This window comes from Cebus imitator, unplaced genomic scaffold (assembly GCF_001604975.1).
Source record: "Cebus imitator isolate Cc_AM_T3 unplaced genomic scaffold, Cebus_imitator-1.0 Scaffold249, whole genome shotgun sequence".
Taxonomy (NCBI): Eukaryota; Metazoa; Chordata; class Mammalia; order Primates; family Cebidae; genus Cebus; species Cebus imitator.
Window position 1 is genome coordinate 3,045,149 of NW_016107564.1, and position 26,364 is coordinate 3,071,512.

Genomic DNA, 26,364 nt, shown 5'->3' on the forward strand with positions numbered 1-26,364 from the left:
TGTTTTCCAAGATCGTTTTTATTGAAATAAATCAGAACTGCAATCTGCACATGAGAAGACGTGGGGGAAAGCCTACATCCGGAATTTCATTTTGCCAATGTTAAATTTTGTCCAACCGGTTTTTACTGTTGATGATTTTTGATAATGACAGATCCAACATGAAAATCCTAAAGCAATGGATATTTACCTTGTGCTTTCATGTATATTTAGGGACCAAACACAAAGGATTCATCCATGCTGGACACCAAATCTAAGAATTGTGACAGGATCTTCTCATATGTCATTTTAGAACCCTTGCCACTAATCAGGTGATATTCATGGTAGCTGCATTGCATTTAATGTTTACCCTAATGCAACAGAAGACTCTGTTAAAGTGTACACTGTAATTGGCATCTGTTAAAACAATCCCACTTTTGAACAAACAGCATTTCTTTCTCTCAAGATCTCTCTTTCTATTCTGAATTTGCCAGATGGAGTTACACAGGTTTACCTGTGATTGCTTTTGCATGCCATTTCCAAATGGAACATGATCAATCTTTGATAAATAATAGATGAAAATCTCTGAACAAACAATATGCTGTAGGTTTCACACACTTTTAGTGAAAATGGATTATTTTCAACAGCACCAAGAAGTCAACGGTGACTTATTTAGCTCATTTAGAAGAAAATCCTATAATACCCATTTATTTAAAAAATTCTGTGGTAACAAAAGGTATATACACCATTTACTGTACACAAAATGCATCTTTCCTGTAAACCGGTGTGTATTTAGCACACTCCACACATGGCAGTATGTTAGAACTGAGCCATCACATTTGAACAGCGTTTTGACAGAGATGCATCCAATGGGAACAAACACCCCATATGTTGTAGTGTCTAAATAGAAACTTGGTATAAAAAAGTAACAAACAAAAATAGGGTGGGAGGGAGTCATCCTTGGAGAGTGATGGACTGTGGACTGTAAGTGTGATTGTGTTCATTCTTAAAGCACTACCCAGAGACCAATGGCACCATTTTCTTGGTGCTTGCCTGAGTCACTACATCACCACTGGCGTTCCTCCTGGATGTGGAAAGTCCTCGTAGGCCCAGAAACTACCAAAAATCGGTGATCCTCCCCACTTTGAGTATCCTGATGCTGAAATGAAAGTTAAACAAAATTTTAGAAATTGTTTTTGAATAAATAAAAAGAAAACCAGGAATGCATAATCCTAAAATTGTCCCCACCAGGAGCCTAAGAACTAAAGAAAATATAAATTCTTTCAAGAGGCACAGAAATATGTTTGTTGTAAAACAATTTGTTAAAATATAGAAATATAGAAAAAAATTTGTGATTTTTGTTTGTTTGGTTTTTGATTTTGTTTGTTTTTTCAGATGATGTCTTGCTGTGTCACCCAGGCTGGAGTGCAGTGGCACAATCTCAGCTCACTGTAACCTCCGCCTCTTGGGTTCAAGTGATTCTCCTTCCTCAGCCTCCCAAGTAGCTGGGATTATAGATGCATGCCACCACAACCCACTAATTTTTGTATTTTTTAGTAGAGATGGGTTTTTGCCATGTTGGCCAGGCTGGTCTCGAACCCCCAACCTCAAGTGATCCTCCCACCTCGGCTTACCAAAGTGCTGGAATTTCAGGCATAAGTCACCATGCCTGACCAGAAGAAAAACTTTGTTTAAAGTCTATAATACTCAAGGTACATGACTGGTACACAGATTTCAAGATGTTTGTTGGTTTGTTTTTTAAGAGATAGGGTCTTACTACGTTGTCCAAGCTGGAGTGCATGAGTGTGTTGGCAATTCACAGGTATAGTCATGGTTCACTGCATCCTTGAACTCCTGGGCTCAAGCAATCCTCCTACCACAGCCTCCCACCTCAGTAGCTGGGACTACAGGCAGACACCAGCATGCCTGGCTTATTTTTTTATTCTAAAAAATCCTTTTTTTTTTTTTTTTTTTTTGAGACGGAGGCTTGCTATGTTGCCCAGGCTGGAATGCAGTGGTGCGATCCTGGCTCACTGCAACCTCTGCCGCCCAGGTTCAAGCAATTCTCCTGCCTCAGCCTCCTGAGTAGCTGGGATTACAGGTGCCCGCCTCCACAACCAGTTAACTTTTTTTAGTAGAGGCAAGGTTTTACCATGTTGGCCAGGCTGGTTTCAAACTCCTGACTTCAAGTGATCTGCCTGTCTTGGACTCCCAAAGTGCTGGGATTACAGGCGTGAGCCACCACGCCAGGCCTTATGTTTTTACTCTTAAAAAAAACTTATTTTTACACTATGCACACACATACTCATTGTGTGTGTGTGTGTGTACATATATATAAATACACACACATATAGCAATGTATGTATATACAGAGAGAGTGATTGTATAGTATATATACACACAGTCGTCCCTCAGGATCCATGTGGGATTAGTTCCAGGACGCCCACACACATCCTCCTACATACTGCATATCATCTCCAGATTACTCACAATACTGAATATAATGTAGGTGCCATGCCAGTAGTTGTTATGCTATATTGTTTTTCTAATTTTTATTTTTGTACTGTTATTTCAAATTTTTTTTTAGAATATTTTTGATCCATAGTTGGTTGAATCTGTGGATATAGAACCTGCAGGTACAGAGGGTAGATTGGATATATAAAATCATCATGTCCAATATACTGATCCAGATTTCTCACTTAATGTATTAGGAATAGCTATGCCTTGATGTTCTAAAAACTAAAAACTATAGTCCTATAGATTCTCTTCAGTGGAAGCATGAAACTTACCTCAAGCAATTTCAACATCAGCTATCAATGTTGTGCTGGGCTAAAAAACAAAAAAATAAAGAAATATAATACCTCCAGTAAAGCTGTGGGTGGTTTCATCACCTTTGTGCTAAGAAGGAGGCATGTGACTAAAGGTACAGATGAATGTAAACCACACCCCTTAAAGTTTATCAGGAAGAATGTGTCAAACAAAACAAACATTGGTTACTCTAGCTTCTGTTTGCATTGTCTTTAAAAAGAGGATAAAAGATAAAGAGGATAAACAGTCTATGAAAAGTGGAATTGTGAATATTCGCAATCTAAGGTTAAAAGTGTTAAGAGTCACTAAGAATACGTGTTGAAGACATTAGACCAGCAGCAACGCAGCAGTGCACGCTAGTCTACCACAAGAGCCTTTCTAAAGTCTGCTTCTAGGACAGAAGACAGAAGCAAATGGAAGTTCTGCAGGGACCTTATTACAACTACAAACTCCCGGGTGTGAGACCAGACAATACACATGTCCTCAAAGTGGCTCTCTGGGTGAACCGTCAACAGAAGCCCTAGTGTCATCTAAAGTGACTCTGTGATAATGGCCTTGACAACCAAAAAGTTATACTCTAGGGGGTGACTAGTGAGCTCCACCTGGAAGGTCTGCAGTTTCAACTCTTTCACCACCCTCCCCAAATGTGACTTTGGGAGGATCACAACCCCTCTGAACCAGCAGGATCCACCCCATCCCACTACAGTGCTGCGTCAGACACATGAGGCCGGGGGAGGATGTGCACAGAGGACATCAGGGCACCTGCCAGGTAAGACATTCCTTGTAAAGTGTTTCACTTTAGAAACTGCATATGCTTGGTTCTGTGTGCCCCTCCTTTAACTAGTCTTTATGCTTTCCGTAAAGAAACAAATTCTTTATTGAAAGGGCTCAAAGGGCCCCTGGAAAAGGATACAGGCAGGGGCTGGCTCGATCTCTTGCTACTGTCCACATCCTCAGGACCTGGAGCTGAACATTATGAAGGACTGTAGGCTCTGGCGATCATTTCTAATGAACACCTACATTTGCCTTATTGAGCAGAGGGATGCTGGGCACACTAACAAGATCACTGGTTCTTCTCCTCCTGCCTAGCAGTGCCTCTGCTCCAGACAGTATATCCGTCCTATTCTGGAAGAGAAGGAACTCTGGAGACCTCAGAAGCGGAAAATGAGCAAAACAAACCAATTTAAGCAGTGTCTTAGTCTGTTTTCTGCTACTATAGCAAGAATATAGGAGACTGGGTAACTTACAAAGATAAAAGTATGTTTTCCACAGCTCTGAAGGCCACGAAGTCCAAGAGCCTGGTGTTGGCATCTGACGAGGGCTTTCATGCTGCATCACCCCGTAGTGAAAGGGCAAATGAGCACAAGAGACAGACAGGGAATGGGGTAGAACTTCCCCTTTTTATCAAGAGCCCACTCCCATGATAATGGCATTAATCCATTTATGAAAGCAAAGCTCTTATGACCTAGTCACCTGTCCAAGGTCTCACCTGTTAAAATAGTCACAATGGCAATTAAATCTCAACATGAGTTTTGGAGGGGACAATGAAACTGTAGCAAGCAACTAAAACTAATCCTGGAAGCTCCTGATGTGAGAGGAGCAATGGGCCTTAGATGTGACCATAACTGAAGGACACATTTCTTCAGGCCATTAGGATTTGGGCTCTGAATGATAACTTCCTGGTGCCCAACACAATAAAGTAATAAAATAAAGAAGGTCAATACATGACATCCAAGACTCTCCTCTCCCCAGAGCAGACATTACACACTGATGATAGCACTTTTCAGTCAGTCTGGATTAAACCTGCAGATTTCAATCAACACAGGGCTCTGGGCAGCCTGACCAACAGAGAAAAGGTGGCCCAGGAGGTGGAATCTGTTTGCCACTGATGCACTGTCCCCTTCACAGAAAAAGGAAGGTCATGGCCCCTGAAGAACCTGAAACATAACACAAAGGAAGGGGCTCCAAGCACCCTCTACAAGACCTATGTAGCCAGAACCTACACAGCTGAGGGTCAGCTATTGTTTATGTAGAATTCCCTGGGATCTATCTGCTTCCTCCTCCAGGCTGCAGAAATGCAGCCTCCTACTTCTATCTAAGAATCTGGCTGTGTGCAGTGGCTCACACCTGTAATCCAGCACTTCGGGGTAGATCACTTGAGGTCAGGAATTGAAGACCAGCCTGGCCAACATGGCAAAACTCCATCTCTACTAATAACAAAAACTTAGCTGGGCATGGTGGTATGTGCCTGTAATCCTGGCTACTCAGGAGGCTGAGGCACAAGAATTGCTTGAACCCGGGAGGCAGAGGCTGCAGTGAGCCGAGATCACACCACCGCATTCCAGCCTGGATGACAGAGTGAAACTGTGTCTCAAACAACAACAACAAATAAGAAAAAACAACAAAAGAAAGAATCTACAGCAGAACTAGCAAGAAGATCCAATGTTAGGGCAACATAGGTAACTGAGAACAACTGTCCTCTGATCTTGAAATTTTCAGTCCATAAATACACCCTGAAGCATGCTACACCATGAAAAGGAAGGCCAGTACATTCTGCAGGCAACCACACTGTCTACTCTCACCAGAGCACAGCTGGCTAATCGACACTGAAATCAATCTTCAACTCTGTCACAACACAGCACTCTAGCCTTGCATCCTGGAAGTATTAGATGAGATAAAGTCAATTTGCCATTTCAGAACTTTAGGATTATTTTTTTTTATTGTCACCATTTCTGCTATGTGCTGAATGTTTGTGCACTGCTAATATTCGCACATTGAAATCGTAATCAAAGTAACGCCAATAGGAAGTGGGGCCTTCTGGGAGGTCATTAGGTCACGAAGGCAAAGCCCTCATTAGTCTCTCATTAATGCCCTTAGAAAAGACACCCCACCAAGTGAGAATCTGGTAAGACGCTGCCACCTACGGGAAAGTGGTCCTTCACTGGACACCGCATCTGATGGCACCTTGAACTTGTATTCCCAGCCTCCGGAACTGTGAGAAATAAACTCTGTTGTCTATAAGCTCCCCAGTTTACGGCATTTTGTTATAGCAGCTGGAATGCACTCAGATAACTTCCCTTCCCCTAAATGGAAAATTATAATGAAAAGTTATGAAGTTTTTACAATGTTCAAAGTTTTAAGTTTGGGAAGCCACTTATCCTTCTGAAAGGACCAATTTTAATGACTTTCCAGTTCTGTTCATCTTCAAATCTGACCAAGGTGGAGCATCAACCGTTATTAGATAATATTGCTTGAGATAAGGATGTGCCTGACTGGTAAGCAGCTTCTGGTCTGGGAGGCTCTAAATATAAATACCTAGTGTGAAGCCAAAGCTGTGGGCTTCTCTGAATGTGGGCACTTTTAACTGGATGACTCCCATGTGGAGCGTGGGCCTTCTAAGGTGGATCTGCCACCCCATGCACCAACGTGAGACTCACCCTTTTGTATCTGAGACATCACTGTGGGGAGCAGCGGGGCGGGGAGCACTGGGGGGCCAGTGCATGGGTGTGGGAAGGACCATGCCCACTGAAGAGGATAGCCCACTGCTGCCCTGCTGCCCTGCACACTATGGCTCTACCTCTTCTCAGCAGATAGGTCCCTGGCTGACGTGTGGGTCTGAATTCTTAGCAGAATCTCAGAAGAGAACTGACCTCTGGCAAGCAAAGCTCAGAGTTACCTGACATATAATAGATCCAAAACCACAGAAGCTCCTTAATTCTAGAGAATGTAAATTCATAAAGATTTTGCAGGAAGAGTTAAGGTTCTTTTTCTGGTTGGCTACAGTTAATTTATAGGAAAGAAGGAAGAAGGAAGGAAGGAAGGAGGGGAGGAAGGAAGAATAGAGGGAGGGAGGAAAAATGAAGGGAGGGAGGAAAAATGGAGGGAGGGAGGGAAAGAGAGGGAAGGTAGGAAGGAAGGAAGGGGGAAGGAAGGAAGGAGGGAGGGAGGGAGGGAGGGAGGGAAGAGAGGGAGAAAGAGAAGAAGGGAGAGAGGAAGGAAGGGAGAACTTTGAAAACTGTAACTACTCAGTTTATTTGGTGCGGGGAAATTCTAAATGCAAGGTATGCATGCATTTAATCTGTAGCCATACACAGCAATTTAAGATGACACCAAATTTCAGTTGCTGAACAATTCCATTGTTTAGAAATCAATTGAACATTTAAACTTATGGCATCATGGAAAGCTATGTAGAGCATGAGTGGAGACTAGCATTGATAAAGTATCATACAGAGAGAAGTGAAGGCATCAACAGCATGCAGAAAATTCAGTGTTGATCTATAGGAGATGAGACAGCTTATCACAAGATAGGCATGCACTTCCAGACTTTGCTTTACCTTGTCATAACAGGATTGTGAATACCATATAAATGATCTTTATGATAACCATTATTACCATTTTCCATACTGTAACAAAATAAATACACCAAAGACACCATGTTATCTCTAAGATGAAGTATTTACACCATGGATTACAAAGACAACGTAATGGTCACGAAAAGTAACAATTTGTTAAATCAAAAAAAAAAAAAAAAAAAAAAAAAGGAATAGAGGAGAATCTTGCGGATTGTGTCTTTTTAAAATTTTTAACTTTTGGCCAGGTCCGGTGGTTCACACCTGTGATCCGAATCTTTGCACTTTGGGAGACTGAGGAGGTCAGATCACCTGAGGTCAGGAGTTTGAGACAAGCCTGGACAACATGGTAAAAACCCAGCTCTACTAAAAGTACAAAAATTAGCTGGGCGTGGTTCCATGTGCCTGTAATCCCAGCTACTTTGGAGGATGAGGCAGAAGAATGGCTTGTACCTGGGAGGCAAAGGTTGCAGTGAGATGAGATCGCACAACTGCACCACAGGCTGGGTGGAGNAAAAAAAAAAAAAAAAAAAAAAGACAAATGAGTGATTTACATTTTGCTCCTTTTAAACTTCAAAGACAAAATGACTACTTTATAGATTAATAAACTTAGCATACAAAATTTTCATTAATTCATCAAGTATTTCTTGAGCACCTTCTATGTGCCAGCCCTCTTTTTAAGAGGTGTTGTAATTTATTTTTGTCCGGACAGATCTGTTGTTTCTATGTAATTTTAAGACGTTAATAAGTTAATCTTTAAAGTCCATTACATAATAATATAGACCTCCCCCATCCCACCTAGCAATATAGTTTTTTTTAAAAAAAAATTCTTACTTTTTCATGGGTATGGTTTCAACACTATAAAATACAAAAAAAGGAGATGAAATTAATTTTTTAAATTATTATTAAAGATCAGCAACTACATCCCCCACATATTTACTTTAACACAGATACTGACAGTGCAAATTCAGGAGAGACCCATGTTGAAAGATGAGTGAAGTGAAAAATGAGGCATACAAATTCACCAGACACAGAATGAGGGGCAGAATACCCAGCCAAAATGGAAAGAGTAAAAACAGTTATCATAAAGTGAAATGCCAGGTCCCCGAGAGAGAGGAACTGCAAACAAGAAATAAAAAGGCTGGTTAGGGAAGCTGAGAGGATAAAGCAAGAGAAAAAAAGCACTTAAACTGAGTATAGAAAAATCAGTACCAAGAAAAAAAAAAATCCACCTGAACAGAAATGACCTAACAACTTAAAAAAAAGGAAAGAAATCAAGTTTAACCTCATCAGAGCTCATCTTTAGCAACTCTTTGAAGACACTACCACCTAAAAAATGACCCCCATGTCCGTGGAAGCCTGCATACTTACTCATCGTACACATCCTCCGAATCCATTCGACGATAGTACTTCGCCAGTTTTACCGCAAAAATTAGAGCCGGAAGTAAAAATACAGTAGCTTTTCCTATGCCAAACCAAAACAAATTCTAGGAAAAAAAAAAAATCAGGAGAATTAAATGTTTGAAGATGAGAAATGGAAAAAACAGTTGTTTGGGGAATTTTCTTTGGGATTTTAAAAAATGAATTGTCATTTATTCTTTAAAAGCATTTGAGAATGTTGTGTGAACCAGGCACTTTGTGAAGTACTACTCACATTGTTAGGATTCATTTCATATTTCTAAAAACCTTGAGTAGATCCTATTATTATGCTTATTTTATAAAGGAGGAGCAGAAGCAGCAAGTGGTAAAGTCAAGATGTGAATCTAGCCCACTTCAACCTAACTTCTAACCACCCCAGATGAACTTTCTTTGTTTCCCGACTGTCCAGGACTCAGAGCGTGGATGGCCAGCAGGTTTGAGTTTCAAACCCTCTTATGAGTTGTTTGTTACTAAGATGACAATTAACCTTTCTGGCTTTGCTCTGCATCTGAGCAGTTGGGATGCCTGCATCTTCATTCCATAACATTATTGTGTCAAGAAGTGAGAAGGAATGTATACTGCATAGGGTCTCAATCAGTGTTCCACGTTTAATTTAACCAATCTTGAAGGTAGATAGAAGGTAGATGACCATCTTCTGTCTAAAGAGCAATGTTAAAGTATCCTTTTTTAAATAGCTGTCAACATTTGTAAGTCAGATTTCACATGTAAACCTGGATTTACATCTTTTCTTGAAAAATCTTTAGTTCCATCTCTTAACATTGAGCCCTTGTTCCCACAAAGCAATTGTCTGGAAGTGGTTCTTCCTTCAAGCGGACATTTGTCCTCAGTGGTGACACAGTCTACACCACTCACTTCTGCCAAGTGATATTCCAGTGATTTAACATTATGGACAAATCAGGACAAACACACAATGCATAGATGTCATGGGGTGAATGCCACTCTGACCAGCATCCTACACTTGACCTGCTGTGTAAATCTACAATCTGCCAAATTACTATGTAAGTTCAAGTCTGCGGATATCCCTACCTTAGGATAATGCTGTCAGTAACACTAGAACAACTCTTTCCAGCCCACCATGAGGCCAAATGCCACTTGGAAATAACAGCTGCTTGACCCTCACAGCTAGACCCTGCATTTCTGCTTTGCTCCTGGCTGAGTTCAGAATTACAGAGGTAGCACCTCTTGGCTCCTAATTTCCAGTCAATTTGTTCTCCCTTCCCTCTATGTTCTGTTATTAGTAGATTTCTGTTTTCAACCTTGTTTTGAGAAGATTTATAACAACCCTATCCTTTTTCTGGAAGCTACCTCAATCCTTTTGGGAACAATCAAGATACAAAAGAAACGTGTTAGCCAGTCCACAGTCTATCTTCTTGACTAATCGATGCCCAAGCTCTTCCTTATGATATAAACCATCTGCTAATAGTTCCAGCCTACGATCTTCCTGAGCAGCCTCTAGGCCTCCCTTCTGTCCCTGGTGATCTGTGGAGAGGCAACCCGTACCTAGGTGGTTCGACTGAATGAGGTGGGTGATGGAAGCTGGGCACTGACCAGAGATATGTCAACGTAGAATCAAGCAGGTTGGCTCTGGGACTCCCCTAATGAAGGCTTTGGCCAAAGCTGGTGGCAGGGACCACCAAGCGCAGGGCACAAAGGGTAGTTGCAACAGGAAGGAAGCATCCAGGAAGCAGGGCCTAGGGTCTGTGTGGTGGGACAGGAACAGAATCATTTCCACTTGGCCATGAAAGTCCCTCCAGTAGACAGATGGACAAGTGAACAAGGGAGATGGACAGACAGGCAATAGGGATGAACCTTGATGGAGAGCTACCTGACAATGCATCAGTGATCCTCTGTGCCAGGTATGATGCCAGACAACAGGGACACAGCCTTGAATGTGCTGGTAACTCATGGAGTGGAGAGTCTACAGTGTGCTGCAGGTACAGGTCTTCATCAAAGAAACATATAAATATATAACTGAGACAGCAATAACATCTCCAAAGGAAAAGTATAGAGTTCTGCAGGAATGTGGAAAAGGGAGCCCAACATAGTCTGGGGGATCATAAAAGGCTTCTTGGAAAAAAAAAAACATGTTTGAGTGAAGACCTGAAGACTGAACAACAATAGTAGTGAACTTTCACTGAGTGTTGATGTTCCAACTAGGGTTCAGGGCTTTACAGGTGACCTCTCACTGAACCATCAAAACAGCCCCATGGAGGTGAGAAACTCAGAAAATTTCAATAATTTTTCAAAGTCACAGATTTCTGAAAATGTAGAAGTGGAATTTTAATTCAGAGTTGGTGTTCTTTACCATCGTGTTACAAGTTCTAGAGGAGTTAAGTCTTACAGTGGGGTGTGGGTAGGTGGGAAGGGGAAGAGGAGAGAGAGAAAGGCGTTGTGTGCCCATCTCCAGTCCAGGCAGAAGAAATGGTATGTGCAAAGGCCCTAAGGTGGGGAAATTGGCAGGTATTTGATGAAGTGAAAGATGAGTGTGTCTGGAGCGCAGAAAGAAAGGCGGGCAGGCAGAGAGCACACAGCGAGATCTGGAATGGGGAGGCTCAGCCATGCAGAGCCTAGTGTGGCCTATGAAGGATCCTGATCTTTATGTAGCAAGGGGAAGCCACTGAGGTACTTTCAGCAGAGGAAGGGAGAGGATTCGCTCACAAAGAGGGTCAGCATCTGTTGAGGAGAGAACAGAGCCGACGCTTAAGCCTGATTAACTGGAACTTACCATCCCAACAATCACATTTCCCAGGGCTGTATAATGACAAATGAAGTTTGGTGCAACTTTGGGCTTGTATATGCAGTTGTACTGAGTATTCTTTTGAAGATTAGTGATCTGCACACCCATGACTGTCTTTCTGATTATTCTGAACTAAAAGAGTTTTCTCCCTGCAGGTCTCCTGAATTCTGCAAATATAATCCCAGTGAGGAATGAAGATAAACGCATAGGACTTTGACTTTTCTAGTCTATCAGCATCTCAATACATTGACCAAAATGTTAGATTTTCTGTATTGGCTTCTCTCAAGCAGAAAACAAATATTATAGTGTATAACATAATCCAGAAAAACAACCAAAGATGATGGATTCATTGCGTCTTCTTCTGAAAGATGAAATCTTACCAAAGGGTCGATAACGTAGCTACACAGAAAGACATCAACAGCAGTATCTAGAGCGGTGGCCACAGGTTTGCAGGATGCCACTTTCTCACGGATCTAGGGGGGTGGAAACATAGGCAAACATTAAGCCACATCCAAAAAAATCCACAGGAATGAGATGTGCCAATTACTTTTGACTTGGTGTCACAAAAAGGATCTCCATGTCCTCCAAGACAGGGGTCCTCATCCCCTGAGCCACAGATGGACCAGCTGATACCAGTCCATGGCCTGTTAGAACCCCAGCTGCACAGCAGGAAGTGAGTGGCAGGTGGGCGAGCAAAGCTTCACCTGTATTTACAGCTGCTCCTCATCGCTCGCGTTACTGCATGAGCTCTGCCTCCTGTCAGATCAGCAGCAGCATTAGATTCTCAGAAGAACATGAACCCTACTGTGGAATTGCACATGCGAGGGATCTAGATTGCATGTTCCTTATGAGAATCTAATGCCTGATGATCTGTCACTGTTTCCCATCACTCCCAGATAGGACCATCCAGTTGCAGGAAAAGAAGCTCAGGGTCCCCACTGATTCTACATTATGGTGAGTTGCATAATTATTTCATTATATATTGCAATGTATTAATAATAGAAATAAAGTACACAATAAATGTAATGCCCTTGAATCATCCCAATGCTACCTCAACCCCTGGTCTGTGGAAAAATTGTCTGCCATTAAACCAGTCCCTGGTGCCAAAAGGGTTGGGGACCACTGCTCTAAGACATGGAACTGACAGCTGATTTGCATGGATGAGTTTTACTGCATGTACAGTTGCAGTTAACCCTCTGTATCCCTGAATTCTGCATCCATGGATTCAACCAACCACAGATTAAAACATATTCAGAAAAAAAAATGGACAGTTGCTTCTTTACTGAACATGTACAGACTTTTTCTTGTCATCATTCCTGAACCAATACAGTATACCAACTATTTACACAGCATGCACATTGTATTAGGTATTACAAGTAATCTAGAGAGATTTAAAGTATACAGGATGATGTGGACAGGTTATGAGCAAATAGCTATACCTTTTATATAAGGGATTTGAGCACCCAAGGATTTTGGTATTTGCAGGGGACCCTGGAACCAATCACCCATGGATACTGAGGGACGATTGTATATATTTTAAAGCAAGATCCTTACTCTCTCTGCGCCTTGGTTTCCAGTTTTCTCATTTGTTTTGGAACAATAAGACCCAACCTACAAGACTCCTGCAAGATTTTAAAAGTTCTTGTGCCCAGCATAGTGTTTTAATTCAAATTTGCTGCCTGACCCCTTTGTTACCTGACAAAGGGGGTGGAAGAAAATGGAAGAATTGCATATGGCAAAGGTGAGTGAAGGGGACCCAGGAGGTCGCTGTCCTCTGACCTGGTGGGCAGCCCCGGAAGTCTTGGTCCTGCACTTCAACCTCCTCCTACCAAATTACAGGAAATTTCTTCCAGACTTTACCCTAGAGAATGGCTGTCCTAAAACATGACCCCCATTAATGTTCATAAGAGATAAACTGCTTACAGAGAACTCGATCCACCGCAGATAATGTTCAAAATATCCTATTATTGTTCTCCCATACTTCCTAGTTTCCTGGAAAGAAACAAAAGATTAGTAGAAAATGAAGCGAGCATACTTAAACATTATGCATATTTAATCTGTAACGTTCGCAGGCCCACTTACTGACATGCTTATTTTAAAAAAGAAGACTTGCCTCAATAATAACGGAGGAAATATTGTTTGTGATGAAACTCTGAGCAAAATCCAGAGAAGTCAGAATCCTGGTCACTTTCTCCTGAAAAACACAACCACAGTCATTAGGGTATCAAGTCATACAAAGATTTAATCAGACAATGTGCATATTGAATCAAGTATTGTAACTCAGCCCCACAATACCATGACCTGGACCTGCTAGTTAAGAGGAAGACAGAACAGACCTAGCCCCCTGAAGGCAGGGAAGGAATGAGCTGAGAGGGAGCATTTACTCTGGGCCAGATACCGGGCTAGTCCTTGACAGGAATGGCCTCATTGGATATTCACAATGAGGCAGGAAGGAAGGTACCGTTTTTTAGGCTCCCTTCACAGATGAGGCAGCTGAGCCTCTTCAAGGTCACTATCCTGGGGAAACATAGGACAATGCTGGGATTTGCAATGAACTTTGTTTTTCACCTCAAAGCCCATGCTCTTTGCACCACGAAACATGCAAAGACGAGTCCTCTGCCAACCCACATGGCAGCTTAGTGCAAATTGGAAAAGGGGCCTCTTCTGTCCAGGGACCTCAGTGCACAGAGCCTGGCGAGTGAGTCAATGACCAGTTTCTGCCCCCACTGTCCCCCTTGGCTGGGCCCTTCATGAAAGGCCTTGCACCATTGCACACCATTGCCCTGTGCACAGAGGGAGCAAAGCACCTGCATATAGTCACTGATGTGTTTCCAGGTTCCCCTGGCATCACTCACACACACACACACACACACACACACACACACACACACACCACTCTTATGAAATGGCAACTGTGATTAGAGGCATAGCGACGGTCCTGGAGAAGAGTAAACATAACCATCTTCATAGGCACTGAGCCATGATGTTGGTCTCACTGAGAAAAGTGGAAGGAGGAACATTTAGTTTTCTCCTTTGGGGCTGATACCCAAAACTCATGGACAGGCTATTCCGTTCAATTAAAAAAAAATGTCTGAGTTGCCTATTGGTACTGTAGATACAGATGAATATGACACAGCCTTGCAGCTCCCTGTCAGCTGAGGGAATGCTTGCAGCCCACAGGTGGCCCCTGGGGTAGATTGCATTAGTGGTTCAGGATTTTTGACACCCTCCTTGGAGTGGCTTCCCTGAGTGTGGAGTATACTTGTCCAGCCAGATGATGATGGGCATGATCATTTGACTTGCTTTGGCCAATGGAATGCTGGTGAAGGGGGAGGGTGCCCCTTCTGAGCTGTGGCTTAAAGGGTAACCTGTGCCTCCATTCATCCCCTGAACTCCTGTCCTCCACTATGAGGACATGAGGTGCCCTAGACAGGAGCTGCTCCTTCAGACTGGGTCTCTCAATGGGAAGATACGTAGAGAGGCCTGCTGTCAAACCAGCAGGGAAAATGAACATATATATTTAGAAGGCACCAAGGTTTAGGATGGTTAGGCAGCATTATCTCTGTAAAAACGACCAATGTGCTTTCTAAGCTTGCATCCTACACCTGAAAACACAGATTTCACCTACGTATCTAATAGCCTGCTAAGATGAGCTCTGCACTTATAGAAGTACATGTAGAAAGGAAATAGTAGGAAAACCCAGTTTGGCATTTAAAATGGGTAGATAACCGAGACTTTTTGTTAACTTAGAGTACCTACAAAAATCTGCATTTCTGGAAATCTTTGTGTGGTATTTTATAAGAAAATCCCATGACAGAAAACAAAGTAAACCCTTACCAACAATCCATTGCTTGTGCGTTGAAGTATCTTGACACTTTGGTATACAGTGCTCTGGTGAACATAGATAATATTTTCAGAATTATTACATGAAGCAACCAGATCACATACCTTGTGTCCTCCCCTCCCACAAGAGAGCCATCAAATCTGTTTTTACACTGTAATGGTTTCATTCGAGAAAAAATAACCAACACAATTAATAGTGTGTACCTTATATGACTCTGGTGTAAGAAAACCTGAAGAAACAATTCAGCATACGTATCCTGAAGCTATGAGGGACAGCAAATCACATGTAAGGCAGCCCAGAAATCCCTTTGAATTAGGTTTGGTCAAAGTGAAAGGCATTATTTAAATGCCCTGTAAGAGTGGTTAACCAGAATGGTTTAGACAGGACATTGGCAAACTTTATCTGTAAAAGGCCACAGTAAACACTTTAGGTTTTATCTGCCATCGTCCCAGCTACTCAATTTTGCCCTTGTAGTCAAAAGCAATCACAGAGAGTTTGCAAATGAGTGGGCATGGCTGTATTCCAATAAAACTTTATAAAAACCCACACACAGTAGGCTGAATTTGGCCTGCAGGTTGTAGTTTGCAGGGGCCCTAGTTTGCCAACCCCTGATTTAGATCATAGGTCACATGTACAAAACAATTTGCTTATTTGTGGTCAGGTTTTCCTAGCTCTGAAAAGGCCAGAGTCCTGTGTAGTTGGAAAAAAAACATTTAAGAAAAATGCAGGCTGGGCACGGTCGCTCACACCTGTAATCCTAGCACTTTGGGAGGCGGAGGTGGGCAGATCATGAGGTCAGGAGTTCAAGACCATCCCGGCTAACATGGTGAAACCCCATCTCTACTAAACTACAAAAAATTAGCTGGACATGGTGGCAGGCGCCTGTAATCCCAGCTACTTGGGAGGCTGAGGCAGGAGAATCGCTTAAACCCAGGAAGTGGAGGTTGCAGTGAGCCGAGATCGTGCCACTGCACTCCAAACTGGGTGGCAGAGTGAGACTCCATCTAAAAAAAAAGAAAAAAGAAAAATGCAAAACTAGCTTAAAATGTTAACTAATTTGTGTTAGGCATAAGCAAGTGTATAGAAAATTGTAAAGAGCACAGGACACAAATTAAGAAAATTCAGTGAGAGGACTTTGTGAATAGTCTAATCAATTAGGAAATCAAGAGAGAAAAAAAGAGTATTGGGAACTAGTTCTGGAAGGTCTGGATGTTGGGATATTCGGATGCTGGAGCTGAGTGGATTTACTTGCTTCTCCAAACCCGAGCAAGCTGATTTAGTAATGCAGGTTCCACACACGTCTCTCCTTGACGGCTACATATACGGCCCCCACACAAGTATAATAATACTTCCTCCTCTTTACTGAGATCCTCTGAGGTCAGGTCCTTCATCTTCATAAACAGGTAACGGCAAGGCAATTACTGATCCCATCATTTTTACATGAGGAAACTGAGAAGCTACAATAGTTTGGAGAGCTGGAAGCAGGATTTAAAAGCAGGTCTGTCTGACTCCAAAGTCCACGCTCTTTCTTTGCGAGAAAATGTTGTTTATTGCATTAAGGAAAGAAGCCAGAAGATGGTGAGAAGCAAATGGAAAGAATGGAAGAGACTCCCATCGAGACAGCAGACCGGGCTAAGTGGATGTACACAGAGAAGCACTTAACCTCATCTTCACTTATTTCTAGACAAAGTTTGGAGAAAAAGAATGGAAGAATAAGTGACAGTGAGTCCTCAGCCCTGTAGCTAAATGTGGGGCGTAGGAGGGCCTGCTCAGAGCAATGGAAACTAGAGCAAGGTGGAAGAAATAGCCACAGATTTTATCTAACTGTTCACACTCAAATGAAAAAAGGAAGGGAATAAGCAGAAGAAGGTGATGCAATTTTTTTTGTCTAAAGTCCAGCTCAACTGCTAGGGCTGAGGCCAGTCAGCTGGGACTTATGAGAGATGAGCATGTGTCATAAGGCTAAGTGAAAGCCAGCTAGCTGCAGGAGATTTGCTCATGTCACAGTGAAATATAATGTGTTGTTGACTGTTACCAGTGATTGCTCTATAGGAAGGACGCGTTGCTGGTGAATCGTTTTAATAGTCTGTGCATCTCTTTTCAGGGAGTTCCTCAAATTTCCTGGGGGCTACAAAAAGAATAAAAAACAAAGATCAATACTATCTTTCCAGACTCAAAGCGCTCTTTCTACTCTCAGGGGTCTTTGTAGCCAAGAGGGATGCTATGACATGAAGCATACAGCCTTCCTTATGCCATGATGGTGGTGAGCAGGCATGGGGATGGTATAAGGGACAGTGCCAAGACACTCCTTCAAATCACAGAACCATGGGCTCTCAGCAATAACCCACACCCACCCATGCGCCCTTCCTGAGTGCCAGAGGCTGTGTTATCTCCACCTCACCATGATACAGCCACATCAGTTTCCCATTTTATAGGCGAGAAAACCAAGGCTCCTTGGCGAAATTTTTATTTAACCCTTGCTCAGTTAGTATTTATTAATGAATAACAATCCTATGAGGTAGGATACCATTACCCCATTTTACAGATGAGGAAACTAAGGCAGAAGGGAGAAATAACTTGCCCAAGCTCCTATCATTAATAAGAGGCTGAGTCAAGACTTAAACCCAGGTCTTCCTCCAAAGCCTAGGTTCCTTGTCACCACGGTGTGCTGCTTCTTGGACGGGACTAATTAAGGCCAAGTAGTCACCAACCAGCAGAGGAGTTGAAAGGGGAAGCTTATGGGGCTCAGGTGGTATCTCTGCCTTCCCTCATCACTTACTATCGGTAATTCAAAGCAACACAAGACATCTTCCTCTCACAGCCCCAGGTACTATTCCCTACACTGCAGGAAAACAGCCTGCATACATGGATGTGTGTACTTAGAAGTGGAGGGGTTAACAGGAGTGGAAACAGATCCAGAGCTAAAGCAGTGAGGGTGCTCAAACTCGGAGCAGAGGGTGGGAGGCTGCAGTCACCTTGAGATAGAAGGCAGTTGGGACTCCGGACCAGATTGAAGACTGGCAGAAACCAGGAAGAGAAGCCCAAAGTACCTCTCCCTGTCCATCACCATAAAGCACGCTCACCACAGTACCATGACATTTCCCATTGCCATGGCAACACTGGGAAGTTATCACTCATTTTCTAGTAACTGCTGAACAACCCGCCCCTTAATTAGCATTCTTTTAAAAGTGGTTATAAATAAGACTGCAAAACTGTCCCTGGGCTGCTATCCTCTGCACACTGCCTGTGGGGTAGCCCCGCTCCAAAGGAGCAGTCTCTAAGCTGTACCACCACCATCGCCTCAATAAAGCAGGTTTCACCTGTCTTGCATCAACCTGATGTCATCCTGGCAACATTCAAGGCTGAGAGAGGTTTGGGCCACATGGCAACGGCTGCAGATGGAAACTTAATGACACGCACAAGAGAGGTGTTCATGAACAAGGGATTATTCGTGATGTGAGGAACCTCGTCAGTAGCTTCCCTAAGAATGGTACAGACATTTGACATCTACAACTACTACAGTATTTAACCGGACAATCTGAACTCACCAAAGGATTTGCTTTTGCTTCTAGGTCATATGCAAATGATAAAAGATTCACTCCTGCAGGAGATTTACCAGTCTACAATAGAAGTGAAAAAAATTGTGTTATGGATATGGGATCTTTAAGCCTTAACAACATCTAGTAGGCAACAGATTATACATAGATTGATAGCCATAAAGTAATCATGTAGGGTCAGAAACTCCTGAACAAGTGGCAACATTTGCATTCTTATTTATACATATAAAGCCATATTTTTATTCCATTATATTGTTCGACTATGAAAAGGAATGAAGTACGAACATGTTATAATGTGGATGAACTGCAAACACATGCCAAATGCAAGAAGCCAGATACCAAGGTTATATGTTATATAATCCTTTTTATTTTTTTAAATATCCAGACTAGGTAAATCCATCTAAAGGGACCACAGATGGGTGGTTGTCAAGGGTTTGGGAAGGAAGAAATTAGGGCAACTGCTTTGGGGTTTGCTTTAGGGTGATGAAAGTGTTTTGGAACTACATAGAGGCAGTAGTGGTGCAATACCGTGAATGTACTAAATGGCACTGAATTGCTCACTTTAAAATGCTTAGTCTTAAGTGAATTTCATTTTAATTAAAAAAAAAAAAAGCAAAACAGAAATACACATCTGAGGCTCTAATTTCCCCCAAAGGATGAAGTATGAACACATGTGTCATACCTGAGCCAAATAGGTGTCATAATTCATTCTGTCTATTCCACAAGCAGCAAAATCTTGGAGATTTTTCCTTCCTGCTGCACCCAACAGAAAGATATTGAAATTCACCTTCAGATTTTCCAATTCATTGCTTATGCTTTCAGTATGCTGTGAAGAAAGGAAGTTACAAATCAATCCCTTATCCTCCAAGAATGTCACAAACTGAATGCTTTAAAAGAGCAAGAAAAGCTGGACACGGTGGCTCATGCCTGTAATCCTAACACTTTGGGAGGCTGAGGTGGGAGGATCACTTGAGTGCAGGAGTTCAAAACCAGCCTAGGCAACATAAACAGACTTTGTCTCTATGTAAACAACAACAACAACTTTTAAACGTACATTTAAAAAATAAATAAAAAAAGAGCAATCAAACCACAAAGGACAAAAAAAAATATGTGAGCACTTGACTACTTGACTGGCATCTCTTTCCGGTATTTCCCATCCTGTTCTTTTCCCGTCTCTTTCTTTATGGGTCCCACGGCTTCTAAGTCCCCAGCTTTGACAAACAGAGATGCTGAAAGGGACAGGTAGGCTGTCATTCCAGGGAAGGGACCAGCACACAAAAGGGCTGGGAGTAGGAAGAAATGAGAGACACCATTTGGGGAATAGTGTTTAGTTACTTGGGCAGATTATGGAAATGTGGTGGTTGATTCAGGGTTGTGCTGATAGTCGGCAGTTTCCAGCAGCATGGAGTGCCTGCATGTCCCAGGCAACGCCTCCAACTGCTACCCCCCCACAGCACATAGAGAAGTGACCCACAGCATGACGGGCATCTATTTAGGGTTTAGTTTCAAAATTATGTATGTTTAAAGTACATGCATAGAGTATTTAGAGAAGATGATAAACATTTTATATGCAGCTTTCAAATATAGCTTTTCACATTTGAAAACCATCAAGCCATCACGGCCTCATGGTAACTATAGCAGCAGTAGGCAAGCTGTGGGGGCTTGGGAACAGCCTCCTCCCTTGGGATTCCTTTGTTTCTGCTCTCATTCTGGAAACCCCAAAGAGAGAGGACTCTCTAAATTCTTTCTGGCAGAAAGTCAGAAGAGGCCTCTAGATATGGGGAGTGGGGTTGGTCTAGGCAAACAGCATCCTAGGCCTGGGCAGCCGAAACTCTTGCTCTTTCTTCAGGCCAACGTGCTCCGGAACAGCCTTTCCTCCAAGTCTTAAGACTTAAGACTGGGGTGTGGACTCTGGCAAAGGAGAAGAGGAGGTTCTGTTGGCTTCCAGCCTTTGTTTTACTTCACACTGGAGTCCTGGGGCTACCGTGTGACTCATAATGAAGGTGGATAGTGTGGACCATGCTCCTCCATGCTGAGTGCCCAATTTCAGGACTGGCAGAAAGGGAGGCTGGTCTTGGAATGAAAACCTTTGTTCCCACAAAAACGTCTATACTGTACTCAGCAAAATGACATCCTTCCCTGTGAAGTGTCCATAGTGAGGCCCCTCTAGAAGCTCTTGCATAATCCACTAGAAAAACTCAAACCACAAGAAAGACAGCTGGTCAGGCAGTGAGAAAACCTTTGGAACCAAATAGAGGTGAATGTTACACAGCCATGTAAATAAACCAAACGTCGCTTTTAAATAGTTAATTTTATCTTCTGCAAATTTCATCTCAATTTCCAGAAAAGAAAGACATCTGGATTTGGTAAAAGAATGTGTTACATCGATTCCATGACTAGTTCTAATTACCTCATTAATGTTGAGTCGTTCGCTGATATTGAAGCTGTTCTCCAGGTGAAGAGTGCCATAAGTACCTCTATTATTTTTGCAGTCACTGTGGGAATAAACAGAGAAATTGGGACCTAGAAAAGCTGCTGCAGCTCCCTCTGTCCACTGCTAACGATGATGAGAAAGGCTCACTGTTTCTCTTTGTTTAATCTGTGAACACAGAAGTGGGCCTGGGTGTCCCCAGTGGCCACACAAATCCCCCAGCACCCACCACTTCTGACTTCTGTCCTTGATTTACTAACAGTCCTGTTCTTGGAAGAGATGCAATAGGATTGATAAATATATCTTTCCATCTGTCTCTTACATGCCGTAGTTCTGCTGTGGACAACAAGTTTGCAGACTGGGAAGAAATAAATTCTCATTAAAAAGAAAAACAATATTGCTAGAAAGAGATACATTGCAGATTAGATTACGAGCTTCATTAAATGATTCTATCAAGCTCTTGCCAAGAACATTTCTCCTCTGTATTTCCAGGGCTGAGTTGCACTGACTAAATATACGCTCAGACGTATATCCTCATGGTGAGGACAGAGAGCGAGGAGCCGCAGACATCTTGATGGTCAGCACAGTTTGGCTGTAACGTAACTCAGCCCCCTGGGTGAAATGGCCTCACCTCATCATGCCTCAGTCTTATCTCTAAAATAGGAAAATTTGACTTTTTTAGGCTTGACTGAGCTAGGAAAGGCAGGCCTCACCGAATGTGTATTCCTGCCACAAAAACAGCGGCATCCAGGAATGTGGCATCTCTTCCTTGCCACGGCAGCCAGGGCCCTCTAGGCCGGAGGGATGCCTGGGAGAGGCAACCTTCCCACATCCCTAGGAGGTGAGATCCTTTCCTCCAGAGAACAAGTGGGTTGGTGTTGTTGGAACTTAGGGCCTGATGCATGAACCACCAGAGGTGAAACTGAAGAGCTCTCAGTAGCCAGAGTCACAGGGAGCTGGCATGCCCGGCCAAGACACATGGCTTTGTCCTCTCAGCCTATGGATGGCAGATGAGTTTAATTGTGCAGAGAAATGTCAATGGATTGCTAATGTCTGCCTAGAGTACGCTGTCCAGAAGGACCCTGAGGTTCCCTGGGCTAACCAGAAGACCTCAATTGACTATCAGTGTCTACCCTGAGTGCAGGGGATGGGTACCAAACACTCATTAGCTGCCTCTGCCAGAGGCAGTGGAGAAACAGACAGGAAGTGACACAAGTGCTTGAGTCACATCACATGCTCGGAGGTTTGGAGGATGGAATGGGAACAAGGAGACCAGCTGGAAGCAGAAAGAGACAGAGAAGGAGACGATTTAAGAAAGATTTAGAAGAGAACGGCTACAAGTAGCATTAATAATACAGGTTTGGGATGAAGTTCATTCTGAGTGTTGTCTCAGTGCTCTGGAAGCTCTGGCAAAGGAGAAGAGGAGGTTCTGTTGGCTTCCAGCCTTTGTTTTACTTCACACTGGAGTCCTGGGCCTACCGTGTGACTCATAATGAAGTCAGAAGTGGTGGGTGCTGGGGGATTTGTGTGGCCACTGGGGACACCCAGGCCCACTTCTGGGTTCACAGATTAAACAAAGAGAAACAGTGAGCCTTTCTCATCATCTTTAGTAGTGGACAGAGGGAGCTGCAGCAGCTTTTCTAAGTCCTTCATATGGCTCACAGCAGAGACCTGCCCATGGGTCCATACCTAAGTTCAGACATGTAAGACTACCAACCATCAGAGTAGGCCCATTTCACCACTGGGCCAACACACACAATGCACAGTGAGTTAAGAGAAATGGGAAAAATGCATCTAGGTGAGATAGATAGATAGATAGATAGATAGATAGATGTAGAGATATATATTTTTTTTCCTGAGACACAATCTCATTCTGTCACCCAGGCTGGAGTTCAGTGGCACGGTCTCGGCTCACTGCAAACTCCGCCTCCTGGGTTCAGGCAATTCTCCTGCCTCAGCCTCCTGAGTAGCTGGGTCTACAGGTACATGCCACCATGCCCGGCTAATTTTTGTATTTGTTTTTTAGTAGAGATGGGGTTTTACCATATTGGTCAGGCTGGTTTTGAACTCCTGACCTCAGGTAATCCACCTGCATTGGCCTCCCAAAGGGCTGGGATTATAGGCATGAGCCACATACCCAGCCTAGATGAACAATATTAAGAACAGGTATTGTTTATCAAATCCAAATGATATGTCAGGCACCATTTGAATCTCATATATCTTACTTAACCACAAAACAACCTAAGGGTCAGTTTCCTATGACCATGACCCCTATGGAACAGAGAAGATGTGGAATTGCCCAGGTGACAGAGCCTCCAGGAGAGAGCTGGGGTCAGAGCCCAGGAGGCCTGACTGCTGACAGCTCTCCAACTGCATTGCCTTCATCCCATCAGGGATCCAAATCACTGAATCACCCACTCACTGAACTCTTGTTGGATGGCCTTTACTTAAGGCAACATGGCTCTTGAACAAGATTTCTCGTGGGGTCCCATTATAGGTCTCATCATAGGGTCACCTTAACTAGCGAGTTCCAGAGATTGCTGGAGAGAGAGACCTTGAAACATCACCATTCCAAGATCTCAAAGGCTTTCAGCAGAAGGAATATCTTTTGGTCTAATTTATACTGTGCCTTTAAAATACTATAGAATAGCTTATCTCTGAAACTGGAAAGTCATATAATTAAGATATAAAAACACTTCAAATGCAAAATTCTCATTCTGGAAAAAGAATATTTTAAGTAGCAAAACGTATACTGCATATATTGATACCTGTAAACTTGTTCAAAAGTGAGCTTTATCTTTGATTTATTAAATAGCTTTCCAGAGAGATAGTATTCCCAGTCTTCATTTAGTAAGCGGGGGGTGTCCAAAACCTAAAACACATTAGGAAGTATTTTCAAAAAATCAGGTTTACACTAACATACATACTAATATAATAAAATGAATATTCTGTTGAATATATTTTTGAAATTTTTCATAACCTTATTTTTCTGGCTGATTTCCAACTTGTAACTAGAAAATAATAGTATAATTGGAATAAATCAATTGACCACTGGGTAGCATCAATCAGAATTATCAAAATTACTTTTTTTGAAAACTCTTTTTTTTTTTTTTTTGTCTATTTCGAGATGGAGTCTCACTCTGTCGCCCAGGCTGCAGTGCAGTGGTGCAATCTCGGCTCACTGCAACCTCCACCTCCCAGGTTCAAATGATTCTCCTGCCTCAGCCTCCCGAATAGCTGGGACAGCAGACACACACCACCACTGCCCAGCTAATTTTTGTATTTTTAGTAGCAACAAGGTTTCACCATGTTGGCCAGGCTGGTCTTGAATTCTTGACCTCAGGTGATCTACCTGCCTCAGCATCCCAAAGTTCTGGGATTACAGGTGTGAGCCACCACACCTGATCAAGAACTCTTTATCTTAATAAAACACATTAGAAATAGAAGCAGAATAGACCATCTGATTCAGAATAGCTAATATACAGCTTGAAGTGGTGTACCCAGTGCTGCGCTATTTCTCTCTCTGGACAAAATATATTAAAATTCACACACTCTCTGCCTCTGCACCATACATATTTAAGATGGGCAAATTAGTGCATGATTGTGTATGTGCTTGAGCAGTAGAAATGGTTTTGAAATATCCCCTACTTAAGAACAATTATCTTCGAATGATTCAGCACTCTACAGGAGACAATGATACCTGGCTTGATTTGTATCTTTTATCAAAAAGCCAGATGGAGATCATTTGACCTGCTGGTGCTCTCAATATAATCTCCCTTGACCAATGAAATAACTAAGATACCGTCACAACAATATTCACCTGATTTCATAACAGATTTTAGGTGGAAAAATGTATATACAATGAAAGAGTGAAATAGGAGCATATTTTAAAAATCAGAATCTGGAGAAAAAACACGGAAAAGCCAAAATTAGAAGCCAGACACTTAGAACAAAATTTCCCCATTAATGAAGAAAGCAAAACTGCGAACTGCCCCCTCGCCCCGCCCCGCTGCCCCCAGAATCTGCGGGAGTCGGACGAGAGGGAGAAAGCGAAGCTTGAATTCGTTTCCTGGCAGCCTCACTGGATGTCCACGGGGTCAGCCTCTGCCAGGAGTCATGCACTTATCTGGCTCTTTCCCTTTAAATTTAGGGCTCATCTGTGTGGACACCTCTGTCGCCTGAGAATCTCCCGGGCTGTGTGGGAGGAACCTAGGAGCTCATCTTCTGATGTTCTCGGCCACATTTAAAAACTACTGCTGAGGAAAATTCTATTTTCCCCAAATACTACAATCCACATTGATGGGCAGGACTTAACCCATGGCCCTGATTTCACTTATGAAATCTTAAGTGCTTATATGTTTGCACTTATATATCACACGAGGTATGGAGAAATCCAAATTTCCTTTCATAATGGGTAGAAAATCATAGTTACCCGGAATAATTCCTTGCTCACGTAAGGTTCACAGATCATTTTTTCCACATTTGCACCAACGAAAAAGGTAAGAACCACAATGATCATCAATATCCAGCAAAAGAGGAAACTTAATCCAACTCCCCTGGAAAAAAAATATACAGTTAGTAATTCAACAAAGAATGATTCAATATTACCTATGAGTACTTACTAAATCTACCTATACTCTATAAAGCCTTCACTGTTATTGAGGTGAAACAGATCAGCCCACCTGGGAGTGACACAGGGCCTGGGGACCTGGAACGGGCAGCTCCAGGGCAGGTGGGAGTGCACTATATAAGGGCCTGGGGCCTGGGAATGAGCAGCTCCAGGGCAGGTGGGGGTGCACTGGATAGAGGCCTGGGAACCTGGGGACGGGCAGCTCCAGGGCAGGTGGGGGTGTATTGTGTAGGGTCCTGGGGACCTGGCAACAAGCAGCTCCAGGGCAAGCAGGGTGTACTGTGTAGGGGTCTGAGGACCTGGGGACGGGCAGCTCCAGGGCAGGTGGGGGTGACTGTATAGAGCCTGGGGACCCATAAGCGGTGACCAATAAAGGGCTGAAAACACAGGAGGACCACAATGCGACTTCTCTCTGAACAAGAGCACTCTTGGCACAGTGTAAAGGACTGGACAGGTGCCAGCATGGATGGGACATCATTCAGGAGGCTGTTATCATGGCCCACGAGGGTAGCCTGAGGGGCAGGAGTGGTGGAGAGTTGATGGATGACAGTGATGTAATACAGGAGGCACAGGAGGCATAAGATAGGAGGCA

The 26,364-nt window shown here is 43.0% G+C and overlaps 1 protein-coding gene across 17 annotated transcripts in view; it reads right to left on the reverse strand.

Moving 5' to 3' along the window:
* Positions 1 to 26,364, reverse strand: part of PROM1 (prominin 1) — a 106,691-nt gene continuing 80,327 nt past the window's right edge. For 5 of the 17 annotated variants that reach the window (XM_037727943.1, XM_037727946.1, XM_037727941.1 and 2 more), the window contains 15 exons: positions 25,575 to 25,698; positions 23,911 to 24,014; positions 21,122 to 21,206; positions 19,394 to 19,537; positions 18,703 to 18,774; positions 17,190 to 17,282; positions 15,148 to 15,201; positions 13,424 to 13,504; positions 13,234 to 13,302; positions 11,691 to 11,783; positions 8,505 to 8,620; positions 7,968 to 7,991; positions 7,119 to 7,187; positions 2,766 to 2,805; positions 1 to 1,135 (listed from right to left, as the gene is read on the reverse strand). In XM_037727943.1, coding sequence (XP_037583871.1) covers positions 2,790 to 2,805; positions 7,119 to 7,187; positions 7,968 to 7,991; positions 8,505 to 8,620; positions 11,691 to 11,783; positions 13,234 to 13,302; positions 13,424 to 13,504; positions 15,148 to 15,201; positions 17,190 to 17,282; positions 18,703 to 18,774; positions 19,394 to 19,537; positions 21,122 to 21,206; positions 23,911 to 24,014; positions 25,575 to 25,698 — 1,144 coding nt within the window. In that variant the 3' untranslated portion in view covers positions 1 to 1,135; positions 2,766 to 2,789. The remainder of the gene's footprint in view (positions 1,136 to 2,765; positions 2,806 to 7,118; positions 7,188 to 7,967; positions 7,992 to 8,504; positions 8,621 to 11,690; positions 11,784 to 13,233; positions 13,303 to 13,423; positions 13,505 to 15,147; positions 15,202 to 17,189; positions 17,283 to 18,702; positions 18,775 to 19,393; positions 19,538 to 21,121; positions 21,207 to 23,910; positions 24,015 to 25,574; positions 25,699 to 26,364) is intronic. The other 12 variants (XM_017498734.2, XM_017498735.2, XM_037727942.1 and 9 more) reach the window with 4 other exon arrangements.